The 26,946-nt window shown below is 43.9% G+C and overlaps 1 protein-coding gene across 1 annotated transcript in view; it reads left to right on the top strand.

Moving 5' to 3' along the window:
- The window catches only part of SCN11A (sodium voltage-gated channel alpha subunit 11), a 95,478-nt gene extending 72,152 nt beyond the window's left edge, over positions 1-23,326 (top strand). Inside the window, exons 21-27 of the mRNA XM_086720478.1 lie at positions 1,062-1,163; positions 1,617-1,886; positions 2,579-2,632; positions 5,285-5,422; positions 13,398-13,502; positions 18,482-18,752; positions 21,671-23,326. Of these exons, the coding sequence (XP_086576604.1) occupies positions 1,062-1,163; positions 1,617-1,886; positions 2,579-2,632; positions 5,285-5,422; positions 13,398-13,502; positions 18,482-18,752; positions 21,671-22,701 (1,971 nt within the window). The 3' untranslated portion in view covers positions 22,702-23,326. The remainder of the gene's footprint in view (positions 1-1,061; positions 1,164-1,616; positions 1,887-2,578; positions 2,633-5,284; positions 5,423-13,397; positions 13,503-18,481; positions 18,753-21,670) is intronic.
- The last annotated feature ends 3,620 nt before the right edge of the window (positions 23,327-26,946 follow it).

Below are 26,946 nucleotides of genomic sequence, written 5' to 3'. Positions count from 1 at the left end.
CCAGATTCACCAGTTGTTAACATTTCACCCCATCTGCTTTGTCCTTTTCTCTTCATTTTTCTTGCTAAACTGCTTGAGATTAGGTTGCAGGCACCACACCTCTTTACCCCTAAACATTCCAGTGTGTATTTCCTGAGAGCAATGACATTGTCTCACACGGTCACAGCACAATTATCAAAGTCAGGAAATTTAACGTGACTCAATAGTAAGATCCATACACATTTTCTAATTTTGTCAATCGTTTCAATAAGGTCCTTTATGGTTAATTCTTTCTTTTTTTTTTTTTTTTTTTTTAAATTTTTTTTTTTTTTTCAACGTTTATTTATTTTTGGGACAGAGAGAGACAGAGCATGAGCGGGGGAGGGGCAGAGAGAGGGAGACACAGAATCGGAAACAGGCTCCAGGCTCTGAGCCATCAGACCAGAGCCCGACGCGGGGCTCGAACTCACGGACTGCGAGATCGTGACCTGGCTGAAGTCGGACGCTTAACCGACTGCGCCACCCAGGCGCCCCGTCTTCGGCTCAGTTTTAAAAATCAGCTTTACTGAGGGATAGCTTGCTTGAAATGTATTCACCACTTTTAAGTGTGTAATTCAATGATTTGGGGGGAAGGTGTGCAATTGTGTAAGCACCACCACAATCACACCATAGAATAGTTTCATCTCCTCTAAAATGCTCCCTCAGGTTAATTCTTTCTATCCACCTGTGTCACCTTCCCTCACCTCCCCCTAGTCCAGGATCCAGTTCAGGACCCTAAGTGACACATCATTGTGTCATGTCCTTTGGTTTCCTTTAACAATTTCTCACTTTTCTTTGTCTTTCATTAAACAAATCATGTAAGTGCATTGCCCTCACCTGCATGGGTTGTAGCTTTGGCAGACTGGAGCAAAAATAGCCTCTTCGCTTGCCTTCCGACTTCTAGAAGGCTGGCTGGCTTCTGTTTCTGGATAATCCACTGAGGACACCCTGTGTCTGCCTCTCGGAATGAGGGCTACCAGCCCCCCACTGGCTTCCCTGGGAGCCAAGTCAGGTACACTACCTGTCGCTTCTCTTCCCACCAGGTCTCTGTGACCAGTCTCATCGACCTAAAGAGCTTGAAGTCCTTCAGGACTCTACGAGCACTGAGGCCCCTGCGCGCACTGTCCCAGTTTGAAGGAATGAAGGTACGTTCTTCAGCAAAGGGGAGGAAGGTCAGCTGTCAGGGAGAGGTGGAAACACCAATCGTTCTTCTTGGGCTGGGCTTCCCTTAAATCGTCAAGCTGTTTCTGGACTCCTTCCTACCTAACGCGCTGTTTAGAATTTGAGAGATGAAAAATTCAGGACGTAGCGTGCATTCTGTGGTAGGCAAGATGGGTTCCGGCTTTCCTTCAATCCTAGGGCAGGTGTCCCATAGGTCTGTGACACTGTCATCAGAGGACACTTCTCAAGTGATCCTCAGTGACAAGAGAAACGGGTCCATATGGAGCCGAGAGCAGGGCTTGTCCTAGGATGCGGGGTTGGGAGTTTGAGGGTAGAAAGTAAAGACAGACCCTAAGAGGTCCAGTCCTGCACATCAGGCCCATCCTGAGATCCGGAGCTTGGTGAATCCTACTTTTTCTTCCGTTTTCTTTTTTAAGGTGGTCGTCAATGCTCTCATAGGTGCCATACCTGCCATTCTGAATGTTTTGCTTGTCTGCCTCATTTTCTGGCTCATATTTTGTATCCTGGGAGTAAACTTCTTCTCTGGAAAATTTGGAAGATGCATTAATGTATCAGATACAAACTCAGTTATAAATTACAGCGTTGTTGCAAACCAAAGTCAATGCGAAAGTGGAAATTTCTCTTGGGTCACCCCGCCGGTCAACTTTGACAATGTGGGAATGGCTTACCTTGCCCTCTTGCAAGTGGTAAGTGCCGTTGGTATATTTTTCACTCTGAGGAGAGAAACCTTAAAAGAAGCATAAATCGTTTCTCGGGTTAATGAAAAACACAGTGACTGCATTGAGCTGGTAGAATCAAATCCCGGTTTCTAATGTGGAAGCCAGTGCCCTCTGGAACTGCCCCCCACTGAGTGTCTCCAACTTTCTTGTTTACTGAGCCTCAACCTCCACACAAGGCCCTGTACATCTCTCACCCTGTCCCGTATGGCGCCTTACTCTCCAGAGCCAAACAGGAGCGGAGACTCAGTTGCTAAGGAGCACTTCTTTGTTGGAAGTCAGTCCTCTGGTCAAACCATGGTTGCCAGGGCTTGAACAGCACAAACATGAGGCACGAGGGAAGCCTCAGCCAGGCTCTTTCCAGCAGCTTTAACACAGCTTCTCCAGAAATTTTTAAGGCAGGAATTTCTTTAAAAAAAAAAACAAAAAAAACTCTTTATTTTGTATAAATGAAGAAGAAAAAAAAAAAAAAAACTCACAAGACACCCATAGTCTGAATTCCTTTGTAAAGGAAAGGAATTCTCTTTCACCTGGCCATTCCGTCCTGGAAGGGTGGGGCATCGTCTTGGACGCATCTGCCCACTGGGCCTCGCTGGCTGTTTTACGGCACTCATCTGTAGATAGCAAGTCTCTGTGTTCATGTTTCTCTGCTTTTGTTACAGGCAACATTTAAGGGCTGGATGGATATCATGTATGCAGCTGTCGACTCCAGAGGGGTGAGCTTGTGTTCTGCCATGTTACAGAGAGTGCCAGGGTCACATCAGGGATGTCATCACTACACGGTCTAGAACTTCCCACGTCGTAGTTCCACTGGCTAGCGTTCTTGCCCTGTTTTCCTTGGGACAAACACTATGAAATAGGGATCAAAAAAAAAAAGTTTCCATTCATCTTCTGATGAGTGTTCCATTCCATTCTGCTCCAAAGCCCAGTCCTGTTTCTCCATAGTGACCAAGGAACAACCTCTCACGGAGGAGAACTTGGACAAAAGGGATTTGGGATGCTATGGAGCCAGAAGCAACAGAATCACAGAATGCCTTGATTTTCCTCTCTCACTTCTTTTCCAAATGGGTATACAGGCAGAAGCCAGATTTCAAAGGGTGCCAGCCAAGGGCTGTGGGAAGACCTTACAGATGGACTGCGTCCGATAAGAGAGGCTTCCCATGGCTACAGTCTCTCCAGAGACTAAACGGGCTTCTGGCGATTGCCACCTGTTAAATTCTAGTTAAGTAAGAAGTAAAATCATGGATTCCCAGAGTTGGAAGGGTACTCAGCCATCTAGGCCATTTCTATTTCCCAGTAGGGAGAACTGAGGAGTAGAAGGGAAGAATGCTGCCCAAAGCCATGGAGTAAGCAAATGGTTGAATCAAGAATGGAGCCAGCATTATTTTTTCCCTGTCGTCACACACATGTTGTTCTGTTTGAGAGTCTGCAGAATTGATGCCTGGCACATAGTAGATGTTCAATACATGTGAGCTGGTAGAGACAGCACTGGGGGTGTGAGAAGTGGTACAGTAGTAAATTATAACAAACGCAGTATTTTAAACTATTAATGTGCTTAATTTTTGTCTTTTGAGTATATGACCTTCACCCTAGTTTACCTTAGGCATCCATTTGCCTTGAGGTGGAGATGGGGGATGGGGAGGGAATCTTATGCAGAAGTCTGCAGGAAGTGTGGCTTACGTATGTTCCCTGAGCGAATGATAGGTGGGTGGCGGTGGGTGGAGGGATGCCCATCCTGATGCTGGTCCTGGGACATTATAGCTGGTATGTGCTGGCACCTAGCATGATGATCCCCTGTCTGCACAGTCACAGAGATTCTTGCGGGTCTCAAATATTGTTGAAAACATGGGCCTTTCTCCCCCCTTAACTCTTCCTGGCCTTAAACACTGACTCTCTGTCATGTCCTCTACTTGGCTCCCTGGCCCAGCAGGCTACTCCCATCACTTACCAAAAGCCCATCAGGGCGAGCCCATGGCTATCAACTCCATTTCCCAGCCTCATGAAAACTGAAAAGTTTGAGAGACTCTTTCTGTCCAAGTATGCTACTCTAACCTCTTAAGTCATCCTGCCTGCACAATGTATCCCAGGCCTTCCCGGCAGCAGCTTCCTTTTAGAAAAATACAGAAGTTGAGCAAAACTATCCTCTTTCCCCCCTTCATGTTCCTTTCAATTTACTGAATCCCAAGTCCCCTCTCCAAACCCATGGAGGGAGAATCAGGATACACATCTCATGACTCTGATATTCTCTGTCTCTCTACTGCTTTTTCTGGGTACAAGAGAGGTGAGCTTTTATCATTTACTTTCCCTAGTTGAACCTCTCTTTGCAGGATGGTTAGCCTGCATTATAACCTTATTTTAAATGTCAGATGCTGAGTGGTGATTCTTTCCATTATATAGTTTTTGTACTAATGGCTACCCTTAGTTCAAACAAATGGACATCTCAAGCCAATTGGGACCAAGGCCAGGTACTCTTCAAGGCAAAAGACAAGAATATTTTCAAATATTACCTTCATTACATTAGTCTGTGTGGTGGGTATTAAATAGCAAACATCATAAAAACATTCAACAAGTGACAGAGCTATCAACACTCAGATATATCTTCACATGTCATCTGGAGAAAGAAAAGAGAAATCTTCCTGCCACCTGTCCCCAAACTGCATAAAGCCAATGACAATGTGAAGAACTTGGACAAAGGGGATTTTGGATGCTTTTGGTCACACCTTGAGTTGGGGGAAGTTAGTTGTGGTCCATTTTTGCGTCTGCTCTAGCGCTTGATTACTAATTCACTCATCCATCCATCCATCCATCCATCCATCCATCCATCCATCCATCCAAGGTGTATTGAGAATCTACATGTCACAAAGTATGCCAGGCACTGGGAATTCAAGAGTGACCGGGCACAAGCACAGACTAGATACAACAGTGGGCTCTATCTGAAGGATGTAGCTGTTCATCAAGAGTTGGTAGTCACCTCTGCCTGAAGGGACTGTGCCCCTTCTGCAGTGGCCTCATCTCCAGTCTGGCTCCTTCCAGTTATGTGTCCATGTAGACATTCTAGAGACCTTCTCAAAGGACACATGGGGTCATGCCATTCCCCAATCTTACAACCCTTTCATGATTCTCTATTGCTTAGGAGAAAAAGCCTACGCCTCTTTTCACATGCCCTCCCCATTGCATGGTACAACTTAAGCCCCTCAAGGGGAAGCTTAAAGAGGGTCTCCCTGCACGAGCCATGGCTGGTTGGAGGAGGCTGGGGAGCTAAAGCTCCTGCCGAGAGACACTGTGGTCTTTTAGATAAGGTAGTTAAGATGGCTTCTAATTTTCTCCTGTAATTGTTTTCTTTTCTTGTTTAAAAAACTCCCTAACAGAAAGAACTACAGCCAGGGTTTGAGGAGAACCCACAAAACTACCTTTTCTTCGTGGCTTTTATCATCTTTGGCTCATTCTTTACTCTGAATCTCTTCATCGGTGTTATTATTGACAACTTCAACCAACAGCAGAAAAAGATAAGTATGGGGGTTGTTCTGATTTGGTGGTTTTACGTCTTCCCCAAAGGGCTTGGAAGGAACACAATGCTGATCTAGATTGTGGTGCAAAGCATCATCTGCATGGGAACAAAGCTACCTGGAGAAGATTCTTGGAGATATGGCTGAAAAGAGATTGAGGATAGCTGGTTTCTATTAAATCGCTGCTTTTTATTCTCCATTCTACCCCCTTACACAGAGGACACTGTTGAACCCCAACAGAAAAACACGTACTAGGATTAGTATTTATGACTCTACAGTCATATTTAAGTAACCTTTCAAGTGTACCTTGTAATCCAAGACAAAAAGAAGAACTCTCCTTTTCCAGCAAACTTGCCTCCTGGCTCCCAGCACGCGAGTCTCGGCAGATTTTGTGAACTTACTTGGAAACAAGTTGGTTGGGAAAGAGGCAGGGTTTTTTTAGGGAGATTTTTTTCGTCATGCATTGTAATAAACAGATGTGTATTTTTTTTCTGATTCTGTAGTCTATAAGGGGATGTTTAGTGAATGTGGAAAATAAAAGAAGACTAAAAAAATTTAATCGCCACTAAGGTGGTCACTAGATGATAACAGGTTTAGAGTAAGCCTCATCAGTTACTTTCTCACTAAATATGTATTCCTTGTACATGGTTGAGATGACAGAATATTTTTAATTTTGTAGCACCCCCCTTCCCCATTAGTACTGAGCCCATGTGATGAAATCATCTCTATTGTGAGAATTTTCAGGGCTGAATTGCATCTCATATTATAGATAGATAGTAATTTATCTTAATCATTCCCTTCTTTTTTGGACATTTAGGTCATTTCTAAATTTCTTGCTCTTCTAAAACAATCGTGAACATTCTTGAAATTCTCTCTGTATCTGTGATTATTTTCTCAGGATAAGTTTCTAGAATTTAAGGCATTAAACATATATTGTCAAATAACCTTTCAGAAATGCTGTGCTCGGCACTCCTTGCAACAGGATTGCAAGATGTAAAAATGCCTGTTTGCTCTGTTCTCATCATTCGTATTTTTATAATTTTTCGTTTCCAGCTTGATGGGTAAAGGTGTTATCTCATTGTTCATTTATTTAATCATTTGTGAGCTTATATATTTTTTCAGATTGATGGCTATATTTCTCCCTTTGTCTCTTTTCCAAATGGAAATTGTCATTTTTTCTTATGTTTTTATATATTAAGTCCAATTTGTGACTTGCTTCTTATATTTCTGTAATGACATTTTTGATTTGTAGGCATTTAGTATTTTTATGGGACCGAACTCCCAATCTTGTCCTTTTTTGGCCTCTTCTCTTACATGTAGAAACTGAATCCCCAAATCCTAAAATCAGGTAACTAAATATTCACCTTTGGTTTTCTAACTTTTTTATGGCTCTTTTCAATTTTTCTTGAACTCTTGTAATCTATCCAAAATGTAGACTGATACTGATTAGCTTTGTTACTTATTAAAAATATTTTTTAATGTTTATTTTTGAGAGAGAGTGAGAGAGAGAGAGAGAGCAGGGGAGGGGCAGAGAGAGAGGGAGACACAGAATCCGAAGCAGGCTCCAGGCTCTGAGCTGTCGGCACAGAGCCTGACGCGGGGCTCGAACCCACAAACCGTGCGTGAGATCATGACCTGAGCCGAAGTCAGACGTTTAACTGACTGAGCCTCCCAGGCACCCCTGATTAGCCTTTAGTGACTTCTGGGAAAGTCACTCATTGTCCTTCTGTAAGTTTACTGCTGCTATTACTTGGAGGTGTGTGGTGTGGCGTCACCTCTGTTATATGCGGCTTGACTTCAGTCAATACTTATAATTTGGATGTCAAGGCCTTGCGATTTTAGATTTCAGCTTACATTTGAAATCACTGTTTTGATCAGGCCATGGCATTTCGTTTTGTCTTTACCTTTTATTATAGAAGATTTCCAACATGCACAAGAGTCTACTAAAATGAACCTACACTACCCATCACCCAACATGTTTATTGATTTAAGAGCTTCTTTATGGGGGCGCTTGGGTGGCTCATTTGGTTAGGCGTTCGACTTCGGCTCAGGTCATGATCTCACTGTTCGTGAGTTCGAGCCCCGCGTTGGGCTCTGTGCGGACAGCTCAGAGCCTGGAACCTGGTTCAGATTCTATTTTTCCCTCTCTCTCTCTGCCCCTCCCCCTGCTCATGCTCTGTCTCTTTCTCACTCAAAAGTGAATAAAGCATTTTTAAAAACTAAAAAAAAAAAAACCCATCTTTATGGCATCTCTCCCCTTATCCAATCCTGCCACCAGATTTTTCAACAGAGCAAATGACAGCACATCATTTCATCCACCGATATTTCAAGACATATCTCTTTTTAAACATAAACACAGTCCATGATCACACCTAAAAAGTTTAACATGGAATCTTTAAGCTTGTCAAGTACCCAGTCAACATTCAGATTTCTTTGAGTCTTTCATTTTCTTAAAATATTTATCTTTCATCCTTTGATCAAGTGATCTTAAAGTTTGTTTCTTTTCAAATCAGGATTAAAATCAGGTCCTCCCGTTTGACAGCTTCCTTGCCATCTGGAATGACAAGATGTTCCAGGGCTAAGTGGTATCTCTCCTGTGCCAGATCAAGAATCAGCCATTTCTCTAAGGAGTTCTGTTTTTTTTTTTTTGTTTGTTTTTTTTTTTTTTTTTTTTTTGCAGGGGGTGGGGTGGGGAGGTGGTATCCCAAGATCACAACCTGGAAAGCTCATTGCCATTGCTTCTAGGATTTTTCAGTGGCCAGAGCTATTCACATTTAGGACTTCAAGGAAATGTACGTAGAAATATGAATACTGGTCATTCAAGTTGAGAACTGTAAGGTTTTCACTTAACCTCTTCTCTGATAATAACTTGAATTGAATCTCTTCTTTCCCATGCTGAGAAAACCGATTCTCACGGGCACAGGAAATGATAGAATTAACATTTTCCATGATTACTCATTTTTGCTTTATACCCCAACACACACACAGGACAGTCTCAGAATAACAGCACTAACACATACTGTCATGATGCATATGATTACTGAAGACGCATATCTGCCAGGCATCCTGAGACAATCTGGTTAACTTCTGGGGCTGCATTTTTTTTTTTTTTTTACAAAAAAAAATGTATGTATTTATTTTTTTTACGGTGGTACAATACACATAACATAAAATTTACCACCTTAACCATTTTCCATGTACAGTTCAGGGGTGTTAAGTACATTCATAATGTTGTGCAATCATCACCCCTACCCATCCCCACAACTCTTTTCATCTTGTAAAACCGAAACTCTGTACCTGTTCAACCCTGCCTCCCCATTCTCCTTCCCCCTCCCCCAGCCCTTGGCAACTCCCATTCTACTTTCTTTTGCTATGAATTTGGCTGCTCTGAGTACCTCGTGTAAGTGGAATTCTATGGCACTTGTCCGTTTGTGATGGACTTATTTCCCTCAGCATCGTGTCCTCAAGGTTCGTCCGTGCTGTAGCATATGTCAGAATCTCCTTTTTTAAGGCTGAAGAATATTCCACCGCGTATATATGCCGCATTTTGCCCAGCCGCTCAGCTCTTGATGGACGGTGAAGCAACCTGGGTTGCTTCCACATTTTAGCTTTCGTGACTAGAGCTGCCGTGAACATCGGTGTGCAGATATCTCTGACTCCCGGTGGTGAGCATTTTTTTTGTTTTTCATAGGCCTGTTGCCTATTTATATGTCTTCTTTAGACACATGGCTAGTCGAGTCCTTTGCCAGTTTCTGAATTGGATTGTTTTATTTATTTATTTATTTATTTATTTATTTATTTATTTATTGTATAGTGGACGCATGATATCACATTACTTTCAGGTGTAGCACATAGTGATTTGCCAAGGTTATACGTTACGGTGTGCTCACCACGGTGTGGCTGCCATCTGTCACTCTTCAACATTATTACAGTATCACTGCCTCTATTCCATATGCCGTGCCTTTTGTTCCCATGACTTATTCCCTCCATAACTGGAAGCCTGTGTCTCCCACTCCCCTCCCCCATTTTGCCCCCCGTCCCCCCTTCCCTCTGGCAATCATCGCTTTGTTCTCTGTATTCTAGGTCTGATGCTGCTTTCTGTTTGTTTATCCGTTTGGTTTTTAGATTCCGCGTCGGCGTGAAATCATGTGGAATTTGTCTTTCTCAGTTTGACTTATTTTACTTAGCATAATACGCTCTAGGCCCACCCAGGTGGTCACAAATGGCACAAACTCCTCCTTTTTTAATGGTCGCATAATATTGCACACATGTGTGCCACATCTTCCCTTTTTTTAAATGTCTATTTATTTTTGAGGGAGAGAGGAAGAGAGAGAGAGAGTGCGCCCTGCATGGGCGGAGAGGGAGAGAGGGAGACAGAGGATCCAAAGCGGATCCTGACAGCAGACAGCCCGATGTGGGGCTCGGATTCATGAACCGTGAGATCATGACCTGAGCCAGATTCAGATGCTTAACCGACTGAGCCACCCAGGCACCCGCCCCTGAAGTACATCTTCCTTCTCCATTCGTCTATCAATAGATGCTTAGGTTTCTTCCATGTCTTGGCTATTATAGATAATGCTACAATAAACATAGAGGTGTGTGCATCTTTTTAAGTTAGCGTTTTCATTTTCTCTTGGTAAATACCCAGGAGTAGAATTATTGGATCATATGCGATTTCTATTTTTAATGTTTTGGGGAACCTCCGTACTGTTTTCCACAGTGGCTGCACCATTTTGCATTCCTACCAATGTGCGTGAGGGCTCCTTTTTCTCCACATTCTTGTCAACACTCGTTCTTTCTTATCCTTTTTATTTTAGTCATTCTGACAGGTGTGAGGTGATATCTCACTGTGATTTTGATTTGCATCAAGATCCCAACAGTGATGTTGAGCCCTTTTTCATGTGTCTGTTGGCCATTTGTATGTCCTCTTTGGAAAAGTGTCTATTCGGGTCCCCTGTCCATTTTTTAATTGGGTTGTTGAGTTGTATAAGTTCTTTATATGTTTTAGATATTTACCCTTACTGGATAAATCATTTGTAAAGGTCTTCTCCCATTTAGTAGGTTGCCTTTTTGTTTTGTTGATGGTTTTCTTCACCGTGCAAAAGTTTTTATTTTGATGTACTCCTGATAATTTATCTTTGCTTTTCTTCCCCCTTGCCTCAGGAGACATCTAGAAAAATATTGACAAAAATACTACACTCATTCATGATAAAAAACTCTTAACAAAGGGGATTTAGAAGGAAATACCTCAACGTATTAAAGGCCATATACAAAAAGCCCACAGCTAACATCATACTCAGTGGAGGGGAAACTGAGAGCTTTTCCTCTAAGGTCAGGAAGAAGACAAAGATATTCACTCTTGGCACTTTTATTCAACATAGTACTGGAAGTTCCAGCCATGGCTGGAGACAAGAGAAAAGGAATGAGTCATCCATATTGTTAAAGAAGTTAAATTGCCACTATTTGCAGATGACATGAAACAATACAAACAAAATCCTAAAGACTCTACCAAAAAAACTACCAGAAGTAATAGATAAGTTCAGTAAATGTGCAGGACACAAAATTAATACCCACCAATTGGTAGCATTTTAATACACTAATAATGAAGTAGCAGAAAGAGAAACTAAGAAAACAACTCCATTTACAATTACACTTAAAAGAATAAAATGCCTAGGAATAAATTTAATCACAGAGGTGAAAGACCTATACTCTGAAAACTACAAACATTGATGAAAGAAATCGAAGATGATACAAATGGAAAGATATTCCATGCTCATGGACTGGAAGAATTAATATTGTTAAAATGTCCATACTACCCAAAGCAATCTATGGATTCAATGCAATCCCCATCAAAATACCAACAGCATTTTTCACAGAACAAGAACAAATAACACGAAACTTTGTGTGGAACCACAAAAGACCCTGAAGAGTCAAAGCAATCTTGAGAAAGAAGAACAAAGCTGGAAGTATTGCAATTTCAGATTTTAAGATATGCTACAAAGCTGTAGTAATCAAAGCAGCATGGCACTGGGGCACAAATAGACACACAGACCAATGGAACAGGATAGAGAGCCCAGAAATAAATACATGCTTATCTGGTGAATTAATCTGTGACAAAGGAGGCAAGAATATACAATGGGTGAAAAACAGTCTCTTCAATAAGCGGCGTTGGGAAAACAGGACAGCTACGCGTAAAAGAATGAAACTGGACCACTTTCTAACACCATACCCCAAAATAAACTCAAAATGGATCAAAAGCCTAAATGTGAGACTTAAAACCATAAAATTCTAGAAGAGAACACGGATAGTAATTTCTCTGACATTGGCTGTTTGGTTTTTTTGTTTTTAAGTTTTAGGAGTTTTCCATATATTCTGATTAATCCCTTATCAGATACATGATTTCTGATATATAAGGGGCACCTGGCTGGCTGAGTCAGTGAAGCGTGCGACTCTTGGTCTCGGGTTTGAGTTTGAGCCCCATGTTGGGTATAAATATTACTTAAAAATAAAATCATAGAAAAATATGTATATGATATATACATATATAAAATAAATACATATACATACATATATATATATATATATATATATATATGTATGTATATGTAAATATTTCCCCCCATTCTGTGAGTTGCCTTTTGGCTCCACTGGTAATGTCTTTTAATGTACAAAATTTAAAAATTTTCATGAAGTCCAATTTGTCTATTTTTAATTTTGTTCTCTGTGCCTTTCACATCACATGCAAGAAATCATTGTCAAATCTAACGTTGTGAAGTTTTTGTCCTATGTTTCCTTCTAAGAGTTTTATTGTTTTAGATCTTACCTTTATGTCTTTGATCTTTTTTGAGCTATTTTTGTGTGTGTGTGGTGTTAAGTAAGGATTTACCTTTATTCTTAGTGCTGGGAAAATTGGGGATATCCAGTTTCCCCAGCACCATTGTTGAAAACACTGCCATAAGGCTGTATATTTTTGGTCTACACTGGTAGTGGTGAAAATTCAAATCCCACACTGTCATCAAGGTAGGCCTGGATTCACAAATTATCAGGGAAGACTGGATTTTTACCCCGAGTCCAAACTAAGTTTCCTACTTATCTTCCTCCACCAACAGACAGATTCTGTTTTCTTCTTCACCCTTTCATTGGTAGCACTTGGGGAGTCCCAGATTCATGGAGGCATCTTGGCATAAGCCCACTGCCTTTTTCCCTCATGACTCCCTTATACTTATTAAGGCCCAAGATTCTAGTTTTTACAGAGATTAGCACATGCTCTTGGCCCACAATGGCTTCAAGCTAGTTTCCTACTCTCTGTCTTTTTTGATCACTATTGATTTTTCAGACCCTGGAGATTTTCCTGTCTTTTGTGCCAGTTTAGCTGTACGTTTTAAAAGAATTTGTTCTGATTTACTCAGCATTTCTAGATATTTTACTCCCTCCCAAATTTTCCAGAAACAGAAATTCTTGTTCATATTTCTATTCTTTCTTGCTCAATAGTGACATTTAAAGCTCTCTAGTTGTTACTGTTTTCTGAGAATTGGCCGGAACAAATCTTATGAAATCCTATTGATGGTGGTATGTGCATTTATACACTTATTCGGGAGAATTTTAATTGCCACTTCGTGAGAGTTTTTGTTTGAATGTTTGTTACTAGATTTTTGTTGCACTGTGGTTTGACTTATGAAACCTGAAATATATTCAGTTCTTGTAAAGATTCCATGGCTGTTTGCAAAGAGTAAGCAATCTTTGTTGACATTCTAAAAAGTAAAATATAGCTGATAAAAGTAACATTATTTCCTCATTCCTTAATTTAAACCCTGTTACCTTTCAGCCTTCCCCTAGAGTCCCGCCTCTTTTGCTTCCCACTGGAATTTTAGGATAGAATGTAGTAGAACTTTGAAACTGTTTCTGAAAATTTAGAACTTGTTCCCCCCCAAAAAAATACTGTTAATGATAATTAGCTCTCATCTTCTCCATATACTTAGGTGGTGAAGATATTTTTATGACAGAAGAACAGAAGAAATACTATAATGCAATGAAAAAATTAGGATCCAAAAAACCTCAAAAGCCCATTCCGAGGCCTCTGGTGAGAGCAACTGATTTGTTCTAAACACATAGATCTATTAAGTGGTCTTGAGCTCAGACGTCTACTGTGCCATTCTCCTTTATTTTCTAAGTTTACACACATTATCTAAGAACTCCGTAAAAACCCAGATACACTAGTGTCTTTAAGGAAATGAGACATTCAAATTCAATAATAAGAACTTGGGCAAAAAACCTTTCATTTGCTTTTTGGTAAGCGCACAATAGGTGTTTAGTGTATGCTCATTGCAACGATGTGAACTTAACAGTTTAAATCTTTTTTTCTTTTTTAATTTTAAATTCCAGTGTGGTTAACGCACAGTGTTATATTAGTTTCAGGTGTAGAGTATAGTGATTCAACACTTCCGTACATCACTTGGTGATGATCGCAACAAGTGCACTCCCCCCCCTTTTTTTTTTTGTACGTTTATTGAGAGAGAGAGAGAGAGAGAGAGAGAACACAAGTGGGGGAGGGGCAGAGAGACAGAGGGGGAGAGAGAGAATCCCAAGCAGGTGCCACACTATCATTGCAGAACCCAACGCGGGGCTCAAACTCACGAACCGTGAGATCGTGACCTGAGCCGAAATCAAGAGGTGGACGCTTAACTGACTGAGCCACCCAGGCGCCCCACGACAAGTGCACTCCTTAATCTTCATCACTTATTTCACCCCTCCCCCTACACAGCTCCCCCTGGTAATCCTCAGTGTGTTCTCTGCAGTTAAGAGTCTGTTTCTTGGTTTGTCTCTCTCTCTCTCTTTCTTTTTCCTCTCTTTGCTCGTTGGTTTTGTTTCTTAAATTCCCCATGCAAGTGTGATCCTATGGTGTTTGTCTTTCTCTGACTGACTTATTTCACTTGGCTCTAGCTCCCTCCATGTTGTTGCAAGTAGCAAAATTTCATTCTTTTTATGGCTGAGTGATACTCCATTGTGTATATCCACCTTTGCCCATTCATTAGTTGATGGACACTTGGGACTGTTCCCATAATTTGGCTATTGTAGATAGGCTGTTATAAATATCGGGGTGGATGTATCCCCCCAAATTAGTATTTTTATGTTCTTTGGGCAAATATCTAGGAGTGCGATTGTGGGACCTTAAGGTAGTTCTACTTTTAAGTGTTTGAGGAAACTCCATACTGTTTTCCACAATGGCTGCCCCGGTTTGCATTCACACCAGCAGGGCAAGAGGGTTCCTTTTTCTCCATGTCCTTACCAACACCTGTTGTTTCTTACGTTGTTAATTCCGCCCACCGTGACAGGTGTGAGGTGATTTCTCCCTGTAGTTTTGACTAAATCTTGACCAGTTTAAAATGTATTTACACTATCCTTGACCGGTCTTTTCTGGTGTGAAGTCTAGGCCATGCCTACTGGCTTCCGCCTCACCAGCATTTACGACGAAGTTTCTGTATCGGGAGTTGACACACCTTTTTCCGCAAAGGGTCAGATAGTAAATATTTCAGGCTTTGCGGTCCGCGTGGTCTCCACTCTGGCATTAGCACAAAGGCAGCTGTAGACAGTATTGAACTAATGGTCATAAAGCATGGCTGTGTTCTAGGGCAACTTGATTTATAGACACTGAAACTTGGATTTCTTTAATTTTCACATGCTGACATTTTATTTTTTCTTGTGAGTTTTCCCCCAAACATTAAAAAAAATGTGACACCCATGCTGAGCTCCCAGGCGACACAAAAACCAACTGCGGGCCAGATCTGACCCCTGCTCTCTGTGAATCGTGCTTTCTCAGGTAGTCTGGGGCTGTCTCAGGCTTGCAGCTTAATTGAGGCTCTGGAATTGGGGCACACCAGATTAAAAAGGGATGGCTACCCATAGTTAGCAGCTCTGACAAGTGAGTTTCAAGGTAGGGAGGGGGCTGAAAAGTTCAGGAAGGCAACATGGAAGAGGGGCTTGATGTCTGCAGCGTGTAGAGGACATAGAGACTTCCACTCGAACACGAGACCCCAAATGATCCAAGGTATGTTTCGTTTACTGCTATTCCCGTGACGCAGAATAGAGCGTGGCACAGCGTGTATTGTCCGTGACCATTAGCTGAGTGAGAGGTTATGTTCGAGGGTCCACACAGAGTCCACGCCACTAGGATTAAATATTTGCGTTGCACTAAAAATACCTGTGAGTGTTCGGGCAAAGGGTTTAGAATTTATACCAGGAAGAATTTTTCACTGGGAGGTTAATGATATAACTATATTTGAGGAGGTTGTCATTTGACCTCGAGCCAACAAAAAAGACAGAGAGAATTTTTATTTGCCCGTGGGTGTTGTGCAACCGCTGATTCGGGACTGGTTGGTCCTAGGTTTGAAATTAACTGGAAGACTCAAGAGACACAGTATGTTCCCACGTATTTACCTGTCGACCTCATAAAGGGTATGAAGCAAGCACACAGCCAGACAGATGTTGCAAGGACACAGATGCAGCTTCTAGGCCTTTCCGCTGCACTTTGCATGCTAGGCTGCAAGCGCCGAGCTTCCAGTGGGCACGAGCTACTTTACCCCAGGGAAGCTGCCACCTCCGTGCTTGAACCATGTCTTATGGCGTTTGTGGCCCATGGATTGTCTGCGGGTAGGTGTCACCCCGTAATCCCCTGTGTAGCTGCAGCTTACCAGTCATAGCTTCACACCGAGCGATTCCAACAACCGAGTATCATCTCCCCAGTTAACGCATCAGGTTTACGTTAACTTCTATGTTCCAGACAGCAGTCTTGCAAGAGGTAAATACATACTCCCTGATGTCCCTGAATTTAAGACTTTACATCAGCTGTTAGCACTTAATTTGCAACTTGATCTCCCTACTGACATTAAAAAATTTTTTTCTTAAATGCTTATTTATTTTTGAGAGCGAGAGAGACAGACAGAGCGCAAGTCGGGGAGGGGCAGAGAGCGAGGGAGACACAGAATCCGAAGCAGGCTCCAGGCTCCGAGCTGTCAGCACAGAGCCCGACGCGGGGTTCGAACCCACAAACTGTAAAATCATGACCTGTGCTGAAGTCTGGCCCTCAACCGACTGAGCCACCCAGGTGCCCCTCCTACTGACTTTTTTCAATCTCTAAAATCTAAATATTATCTTTGGGACAGATGAATAACAATTGCATGGGGGGGAAATCTAACTGTTTTTACCTGAGCAGTGATGCATTTTCTTTTTAACAGTAGAGGAAGGGATCTGGAGTCATTTCTGATTCTTCCTGAACCATCCACACAGTGGCGGGGGGGAGGGGGGCTCCATTACCGGTTTAAAAATGGTACTGAGGTGCAGGATTCACTGTACATTCTAACGCTTTTTTGTACATGCAAATGCTTTTTTATCTCTGCCAACTTAGCTACCTTGTATTCTTGATCTCCTCTGTTTGTCAGAGTTGAACTCTTAGGCCTAGGCATACCCTCCCTCACTCTTAATTCTTGCCACTCACTGGGCTTCCCCGGACAGCGCCCTTAAAAGTACCTTTTCCCCAGTTCCTTTCTGACTTCCCAGATGCATTCTCACATAGCAAATGCAATTGGCTTTCAAGTTTCTCCTCCAGACTCCTTTAATGATTCCGGGACAAAATTTGGAAGACACCAGCTTACGTGTAGTATCCCTCCAGTGCTGTCCCTAACCCCTCTTCTCATTGCTCTCGCCCTTCCTGACTGATACCGTTCACTCTCATGGTTTTAAGTCATGTCGGCACTGGTGCCCTTGAACTCCACATCTGCGTTCCAGCTCTGCACCTGAGCTCCGTACCCATACTGTTACCTGCCCAGGGCCCTCGGATGCCTCACTGGTGCCTCAAACTCAGTGTTCTCAGGACAGATCTTAACATCTCCCTCTGAAATTCCTCATTGTCTGCTCTGTGGCTGGCTGACCGGTTCCACCAGCCTGAGATGATAGCCTCAGCTTATCATTTTCCTGCAGCCACTTCCCTTCCTGCATTTACTTCCCTCTTAGCTCTTCGACCTAAATGCTTATATCTCTCTCCACTATCACCACCACAAGCCACCATCATCTTTTGCCTGATTACCGTAACAGATGCTAGGGTTCTAATGATGATTCTTAGGGGTTTAGGAGTTTTCCAGGTAGACTGGCGTGTGTATATTTTGATTGGGTGATAATACAAAATACCTTAACATGTACATATATTATAAAACAATCAATTTATAGTCAAGCATGCTATGCAATATTAGTGTATGAGTTTGTGTTTAAGAATAGCTTTCCACTAAGAGCAAAGTAGTGCTTCACAGCCATTAGATTACGGAAAATATAGTGGAATAGTTGAGTCATATCACTGCGTGTGGTGGGTTAGGTGTGCAAACTTGAGATAGAACCTGTACCAGAGCAACTGTGCATCGGATGGCCATCTGTGTACCAGCCAACTGTGCAAGTTCACCACCAGTAATAAAATGAAATCATTTTTCCATTTCTGTCTTTAGTAATCATTGCCTCACAATCCCATTTACCTAGCCTTATTTTCAAGTGAGCCACATGTGGAACATTGGCATTCAAGAACTGCTCGCATACAGAGTTTGGGTTAAGTACAAGGTCTGACTATTCTGAATTAATGAATGGAGCCTTGGGGATGTGAATTCCATTTTGTCCAGCATACTTATGTAAGCAGGTATTATTGAAGTCAAAGTAAAGAAACAGATGAAGTATAGAGACCAAAGGTCATCTTTTTGTCATTAAACCCAACATGAGCTGTTCTATTTCAGCAAAACATCATCCATCATATCAAAGTTATGCTGTTACTAAGAATTTTTAATTTTTTGTGTTTTAAAATGGAATTAAAGCTGTAAGCCTACAGCTTAAAAGCAGTCATGTAATTAAATTTAAATGAACATGTATATGCAAGAATTTCTTGTTTAAAAAGGGTGTTCATTTTTCAAGAAACTGCTTTAATTGTAAGGGAGGACAAATTCTGTCGTGTGTGTCTTCCTTATGTACGTGACTTTGTTCTTACAATGCAAAATGATCTAAGATTTCTTTTTTTTTTCCCCCTCTCAGAATAAATGCCAGGGTCTCGCGTTCGACCTGGTCACAAACCAGGTCTTTGACGTCATCATCATCATCCTCATTTTCCTCAACATGGTTATCATGATGGCTGAATCAAATAACCATCCCGAAGACACAAAAGCCATCCTTGAGGATCTCAACCTGGCCTTTGTGGTCATCTTTACAATTGAGTGTCTCATCAAAATCTTTGCTTTGAGGCAATACTACTTCACCAATGGCTGGAACTTATTCGACTGTGTGATCGTGGTTCTCTCTATTGTTAGTAAGTAAAATCAGAAGCCAGAGGGGCCTTCATCTGAGAGCTAGAAGTAAATCTTATCATTTGGTAGCGTGTCCAGACTATCCGCAACGCAACAAATTAGGCTTAACGTGGATTCTGAAAAAATAGGTGTACTGATGCCATTCTCTCCTGGGAAGTTGCTAGGAGATACGGAGCAATTTTCATTCTCTTGACTGTTTACATGAGTGAAATAGAGAGTCCAATAAATGTGCGGATCCATTTATTCAGTGGAGAGAGACAAAGTTAAGATGACCTTAAAGTGTTTGTGGGGGTACCTGGTACAGTCACATAGTTGAGCCAAAGCCCTACCTTTCCTGTGCAACTATAAGCTCTTGTCAGCATCTTTTAGTTTGAAGGATTTGGCACTTAGTTCCCACGGTTTTCCTTAGTTCAAAATCCATGTGGATATCGGATCACAATTACTGTATCTCTGGGACATTCCTAGGCCCTCTCTCACCTCCCATACAGGGCCTCCATGGCTTCCAAATTGGGCTTCCCAGAGTGTGTCCTAAAGATAAGCAGAGCTTTCTCTTTATTCTGAATCCCACGTTAACCTAAACCACAGCATGAACGATGCTTGTCTCTACTGCTTGGACCCCATTCACCAACCAGCCTTACTCTATAATCAGTATATTTTTCTTAACATAAGCAGGATTACCTAGAAGATTTATGGAAGAAGAATACAGAAAAAAAAAGAGCTGTTGCTGTATACCTTTTATAACACACATACATACACACACACATCAACTTTGAAATTAAATTCTTCATGGCTAAACCATGAGAGTTAACACTGGGTTTTTGCAGTTTGCTTTTAACTAAACCGATAATTTGACTTTTTATAATTGCGTGCAACCACCCAGAGGCCATTCTCGTAGTTCAAAAAGCAATGAAGATAATGAAAACTGATTTCACAAGTGGGAGCTTTTGTGCTCCTTCAGAAAGGATGCGTTCAACAGATACGCGAGATCAAAATATTTTGGTTCCTATCACTACGGCAGCAATGCCGATGTTTCCAAGAACGAGAAAATGGTACAGATGATAGTCTGTTCTGGCTTCTAAGCCGTGAAACTTATGTAGATAAAGTTTAGCAATAGATCCTTCCACACGCCTACAGTGAAATGGATCGCTTATCTTCGTCAATCAATTCCAATCCCAAGTCCTGGTGAAACTGACAGCAACAGCAAAACCAGAAAACTATGTTAAGCATGAGTCTGGCACAGCCCTCGGAGAACTTGAAGAGCCCTTCCTCCAATATGTAGAGAGCGGCTCACTTATCCCACCACTTACTGAGCTCCTTCCAGGCAGTGCCAGCCATTGTGCAGTTTGTGGGAGTATCTCTTACTTCTGTCCTTTGAACAACTGCTAGGCAATTTGAACAGACCCCAGCAGAGCACTGTATCGCATTTTGCTCCAGTGGATGAGAAAATGCATGCGCTGAGCCAAATCCTACTCACCGACGTGGGCAGCATTTTATCTGCCTTTGCCAGTAGATAGATATGCCACCCGACACTAAGCTTCTACGCTTTCTCAAGCTCTTTCCTAAGCTTTTAGATAAATACAAAATGAGTGCGAGTCAAAGTGAATCTCTCTAGGAGTTAACGAGGCAGGTGACGTATGGAGACTTACTCACCTTAAAGAGTCAGAAACCGAGAAATTAGCTGCACACCAAATCTCATGGTACACAGAATTGAGCTCAGATAAAGGACGGATTACTGTTGGCTCAATTAGTCAGAAAAATATTCGTGGAGGAGGTGGCCTTAAAGGGTGGACCTCCTCCAGTTGTTGCTAAATTGGAACTTAATAAATTCCACATCTACCAGCGTTGGCTGCAAAATTAACATGTGAATTTAACTTCATTGGCACAACAGGGCAGTTGGTGAAGTATATTATCCACCACTTCTCTTTAGTCATTAGGTGATAGCAGACAATTCTGGCTGCCCACCACCCCTAATGACCTCAGAGGACCCCCCAGAGCAAGACCAAGGCCATATCTACAGAGGGTAAGCAGGTCCCAGCCGTTCTATAATATTTAGGCCAAAATGTGAGCTGTTTCAAATCCTGTATCATTTCCTTGCAGAGCAGGCGATGAGAGAACAGGATGACATTTTAGGGCAAATATTCAACTGTTTGCGGAAACCTCTGCTCGAGATGCTCTTTTGGGGGGTGTCTACAGCAATACGGAAAGTATCTCCAGTCCCTCAAGCTTTTTGAGCAGACCCCAGGAGTCCTTCCTTGGGATGAGCATATTGACAAATATGAGACGCCCATGGCAGCTTCCGCCCAGATTTGAGCCTCCTAACACCTTCTCCCTCCAGCCCTGTCATCACCTGTAGCAGGCTGTGCTCACATTCCCCTACACAAATAGGAACTGGCCTTTTTAAGGAATTTTGGGGTTAGAGTTTCCACAGTTTCTGATGACAGCTCAGGTTCAAGCCAACCTTCGGTAACAGACATTCCTCCCTGCGCTCTAATCTGAAGGACTCCATCCTTAGTTTATCTGTTTTCCATCTGTTTTCCACTTCCAACAAATATGGAAAACTATTTATCCCGTGAATGACTTTCAATACCCGGCACAGAAAATGTACTTCGAGTGTATGAGATAACTCACAAAATAGTCTTTTATAAACTGCATTCTCTTTCCATTCCTTGGGTGCCTTCAATATTTTAGATCATCTCCTATTCCATCCAAAGTCCCATCTTAAAGTTGTACGGTGCTTGGAAATTATTTTCCAAGTTAAGGCACAGATAGATATTGCCCTGATATTGGTAAGTGTGCGGTGCGTAAATTGCAAAGTACCGAGAAAAGTCGGTCACGCTAAGATTCCAAGGCAGGAGCGACAAGCTGGATCTGAAAGCAGTGTGCCTGCTGGAAATTAATCGACCTATCTCCTTCTCCTAAGGTGCCATGGTTTCTGCCTTGGAGAACCAGCAGCACATTCCCTTCCCTCCAACGCTCTTCAGAGTTGTGCGCTTGGCTCGGATTGGTCGGATCCTGAGACTTGTTCGGGCAGCACGAGGAATTAGAACCCTCCTTTTTGCTCTGATGATGTCCCTTCCCTCTCTATTCAACATCGGTCTTCTGCTTTTTCTGGTTATGTTTATCTATGCCATTTTTGGTATGAACTGCTTTTGCAAAGTGAAGGAAGGGTTTGGAATTGATGACATATTCAACTTCAAGACTTTTGTTGGCAGCATACTCTGTCTCTTCCAGATCACCACCTCGGCAGGCTGGGATGCCCTCCTCAGGCCCATGCTGCAATCAAATGATTCATGCAACCCCAACTTAGACAGCCGTCACCTCCCTGCCATAGCCATAGCCTACTTTGTTAGTTACATCATCATTTCCTTCCTCATTGTTGTCAACATGTACATTGCTGTGATCTTAGAGAACTTCAATACTGCCACTGAAGAAAGTGAGGACCCTTTGGGTGAAGATGACTTTGAAATATTCTATGAAGTCTGGGAAAAGTTTGACCCAGAAGCAACACAGTTTATCAAGTATCCTGCCCTTTCTGACTTTGCCGATGCCCTTCCTGAGCCTTTACGGGTGGCAAAGCCAAATAGATTTCAGTTCCTAATGATGGACTTGCCCATGGTGAGTGGAGATCGCCTCCACTGCCTGGATATTCTCTTCGCGTTCACCACTAGGGTACTTGGTGACTCCAGCGGCCTGGACAGCATGAAAGCAATGATGGAGGAGAAGTTCATGGAGGCCAACCCTTCCAAGAAGTTGTATGAACCCATAGTCACCACCACCAAGAGGAAGGAAGAGGAAAGATGTGCTGCTGTTATTCAAAAGGCCTTTCGAAAATACAAGCTGAAGATGTCCATGTGTGCCTTAGAAGACGGGCCTCGTTCACCACTCCAGACACTCTGCAATGGAGACCTCTCCAGCTCCGGGGTGGCCGAGGGCAAGGTCCACTACGACTGAGCCCCTACCTCCACCCTTACCTCACAGCCTCACAACCTTGCCTCTGGCCTCTCAGCTCCAGGGGTCCACAGCTCGGTGTGTGAACAAGCAACTGACTCCCCAAAATAGCCATCCCATTTCTTTTTCTGCCTAAAAGAAGTGATATGTCAATGTGTATTTCAAATGGTTCTTACAGAGATAGACGATAAGGCTGCCTGACTATGAACCACTGGCAGTATCTTAGCAAGGAAGACACTAGAAGGGCTGTAGAGGACACACCAATGTTAGGATTGAAACACACTTCAAATCATGGAGAAAAAAAAGAATAAACAAAACAAAAACCACATTAAAACTGTAGATGGTGTTTTTCCATATTGTTTCTAAGCACATTGTTCAATACCTTCGTTCAGTGTTTTCCCCAATGCAAGTATGTGGCTTATCCCATATAACTCCTTTGCATGATGAGTAAAAATTCAAAACCTTCCAATAAATAAATAACCTATTGCAGATATTTTTTTTTTACCAGCCATTAGTATTTTGGTTTTGTTTTGAACCTAAGGCATGATCTTGACTTCTCAGTTACCACCCTTTCACCAGCTGCAATCTCCGTTATATACATTTTGAAAAAATAAATAAATAAATGAGACTTTTAGTTGGCCTTTCATTCAGATGGCACACTAAAAAAACATCTTGTTTGGCGGTTGTCTAAGTAGTCATTTAAAAGTGGTGCTTTGCTTCGAATTTCGATGGAAGCCAGTCATATGCTGATAAATGTATAGCAACTGGCTCTTCAGGAAAAAAAAAAAGGGCCACGATTTGTAACATGTACTGATTTCTGTGGTGAACTCTCCCATCAGGCCTGATTTCAGGCTACCGACATGATATTACTGAATGTGGAGCAGGGAAGAGATGCCCGACCAGTTCTCATGAGCTGGCCCCAGCACACCACTGGCTGGAACCAGTAAGAAAGCCTCCCTTAATGGGGCGCCTGGGGGGTTTAGTCCGTTGGGCATCCGACTTCGGCTCAGGTCATGATCTCATGGTTTGTGAGTTCGAGCCCCGCATCAGGCTCTCTGCTGACAGCTCAGAGTCTGGAACCTGCTTCGGATTCTGTGTCTCCATCTCTCTGTGCCCCACCCCAGCTTGCACTCTGTCTCTCTCTCTCTCAAAAGTAAATAAACATTAGGGGAAAAAGAAAGAAAGCGTCACTTAAAATATCTGCAGTGGCCACCTTGGGCAGGGAGAGCACCTTCTTAGCCACACACGGACCCCTGGGTGGGGGAGCCGTAGCGGGTGAGCTGATGAGCCCTACATTCAGTTCTGGCTGAATGTCTGTGTGAAATGCAGTCCAGAGAACCAACCAGGCCTCTCAAAAGGCCCAGGACCTCCCTAAAAACTGGAGGTGTCTACAGACCAAGACAGGCTTGGCAAGAGGCTGCCCTGGGGGCGGAGAACCTACCTCGTGACAGTGGAGGCGTGGAGGAAAACCCTGTGCAAACCGGGGCTGCAGGCAGGCTGGAGGGGCCGGTGCCTGCCAGCGGCCCCGGGTCTCAGGTCTGAGCCTCTGACCTGCTGCTCCTTGTCGCGGGGAGGGCACAGGCTCTGCTTCGCTTTAGCCACAGACTGAGCCACGCTTCCTTCACTAGATGGCAGCAAATGCCCAACGTGCTCTTTTCCGAGCGCTGCCCGGCATCTGTGTGTGAGCCTGGCACTGGGAGACCCAAAGGGCTAAGGGAGGAAAGCCAAGGCGGGAGAATTATCCAAATCCTGGGCAGGTGCTAGAAGTCTCTCTCCTCTGAGAGAGCTCGCACTGTGCGGGGCTCCAGGATACCCCCAGGACACAGAGACAATACTCTGTCCTCCTGGGGCTAAGCTGCATGTCCAGGGCAAACAGTCCTACAGGCACAAGAAGCCAGGCGTCTTGTCTTCTGAGTTGTATTTCCAGGCAAATCAGCCCCTGCTGAATTCAATCAACAGCCATGTCTCTGAGGGCCAGTGCAGGAGCACCCTGGGTAAACTGCTCACAGCCAATAGCCCTTAACGTCACGAGCACATATGCTGGTGGGGAGGGGAGTTAGACAAGGACTCATGGGATAATACAATGCAACGTAACAGGTGCAGTAAACCAGGGACATCCCTCCGTTCTCGAGAGTGTGACTGTAGTAGGCAAGCTCCCGGGAAGGCTTCACAAGAGAAAGTGGGGTACCCGACGTGACACTGATAGATGTGCAGGATTGTGGCAAGGGAAGCTGGCTCGGGAGGGTGTTGAAGTGGAGACGCCATGGAGGGGAAGGAGAAGGTGTAGAAGGTGTAAGGAAGGACCAGCCAGCCAACTGACCCATTGGGACGTAAGAGCACCTTGGTGGAGCAGCCCCAACAGAATCTTGGAAACGGGCTGTTCTCTGAAGAGCCTTAAATGCCAGGGTGAGGCATTATAACATAATTAGGTAATAGGGAGGCACTGAAGGTGTTTGAAACGGGGAGAAAAACTAATCAGAGGATGCAGGGTGGAATACAGTGGAAAGAGTGCAGAATACTGGTCTTGGAGGGGAAGAGGCACTGAGGAGGGAGGCAGGGGCAATGCAGTGTGACCCTAGGATGCTTGTGCCCACTGACCGGCCGTGGTGGAGGGATCCAGGGGGAACCTTAGGATTTGAGGGTCAAGGTGACAGGGTAGACAGCAGTACGAGTTGCCAAGTTCATGACTATAGGAGGGCAAGAGATCGTTTGATTTCACGGCTACGGCGGAGGAAATTTTTTATATAAATTTTTTTAATGTTCATTTATTTTTGACAGAGAGAGACAGAGCATGAGAGGGGGAGGGGCAGAGAGAGGGGGAGACCCAGAATCCGAAGTGGGCTCCAGGCTCCGAGCTGTCAGCACAGAGCCCGACGCGGGGCTTGAACCCACAGACCATGAGATCACGACCCGAGCCGAAGTCGGACGTCCAACCGACGGAGCCACCCAGGCACCCATGGCAGAGGAAATTTTTTATTTTATTTTTTATTTTTTACCAGTTCGGAACATTTTTAACAGTTGGGAACATTTTGAAGGTTTAAGATGCCGTCCAAGTGACGGTGTCCAGCCAAGACCGCGAGGATAAGGCATGAGCAGGGATGGCGTTTGAAGCCCCAGGAACAGAAGAACTCATGGAGGAGAGGAGCATACCCAGATCTAGAAGGAGGCAGAGGCCTCGCCCCGGGGGACATGCTTTCAGAGGGTAAAGACGAGGAGGAGAGACAGTTCGGCCAAGGGCGTGGGGAGGCAGGGGAAGGGAAACACGATGCCAGGCCGTTTGGGCGTGGAGCGGGCTTCACGAGAAATTCACAGCCAACAGGATGAGTTACGTGGTCCCACCTTCCCACCGCTTCCACCAAGAAGCAAGCCAGGAGCCAGGACGTGGGGTCGTTGGGTTCCAGGAAAGGACCCCACTGCCCGCTCTTCTCCCTGTCTGTGGAGCATGAGACCTTGCCGTATACACAGTTCAGGCTCGGGAGCCGGCTGCTCTGGGGAGCCGTCTTGGAATGTCAGCCACTCGTGCTCGGTGCCCTTGGGAAAGTTGAAATCCTGTGCGAGCTCCTCCCGCTCAAGGAGGGGGAGCCGCCGGTCCCGGAGAGCTTGTTGCCTGGCAACACAGAGAGAAGCGCCAGGGTCATTCACTGGGCAGTCCTGTCCCCGTGGCTGCACAAGGAGTAATCAGAGAGGCGGTAAGGAAACAAGAGCTAACATTTATTGAGCGCTTATTCTGGACCCGGTGCCACTTTACCGGGACGACCCCGTTTCATCGGCACAACGGCTCTATTAGACAGAGACTGGTTTTAATCCTCACCGTTCTAATGAGAAAACTGAGGCATGTTGGGCGTATAAGAGGCCTGTTCAAGGCCACCTAGCCAACGTGGGGCCCTGGCAGGATTCAAACCCAAGCAGTCGGGCCACAGAGCGCAAGCTATCAGCCGCTGCCCTCCACTGGCCAGACACAAAGGGGTCGTGTGACTGGAGTCGGGGGGGGGGGGGGGGGGGACAGAGTCTCCCCGGTTACGTCCGTGAACCTTTCGCCACCCCCCTCTTCTCCTCTGGAGATAACGCATGTTTTCCAAGTTCTTGCATTGTGGAAACATCCCCTACAGCGGGGGGGACACAGATGCTGCCCCCCCCACCCCCTCCCACCCCGCACATGTCACATCCTCAGTTCTGTCCATGTACTCGGTTCCCTAACATTTTGATGTAGTTTCCATCCTTTTCCCGCTCTCCCCCTCCTTCTCCAAA

The sequence above is a fragment of the Puma concolor genome, chromosome C2 (genome assembly GCF_028749965.1).
Source record: "Puma concolor isolate L17-30 chromosome C2, mPumCon1.1.hap2, whole genome shotgun sequence".
Classification (NCBI taxonomy): Eukaryota; Metazoa; Chordata; class Mammalia; order Carnivora; family Felidae; genus Puma; species Puma concolor.
This window is presented reverse-complemented; position numbering and strand designations above follow the sequence as displayed.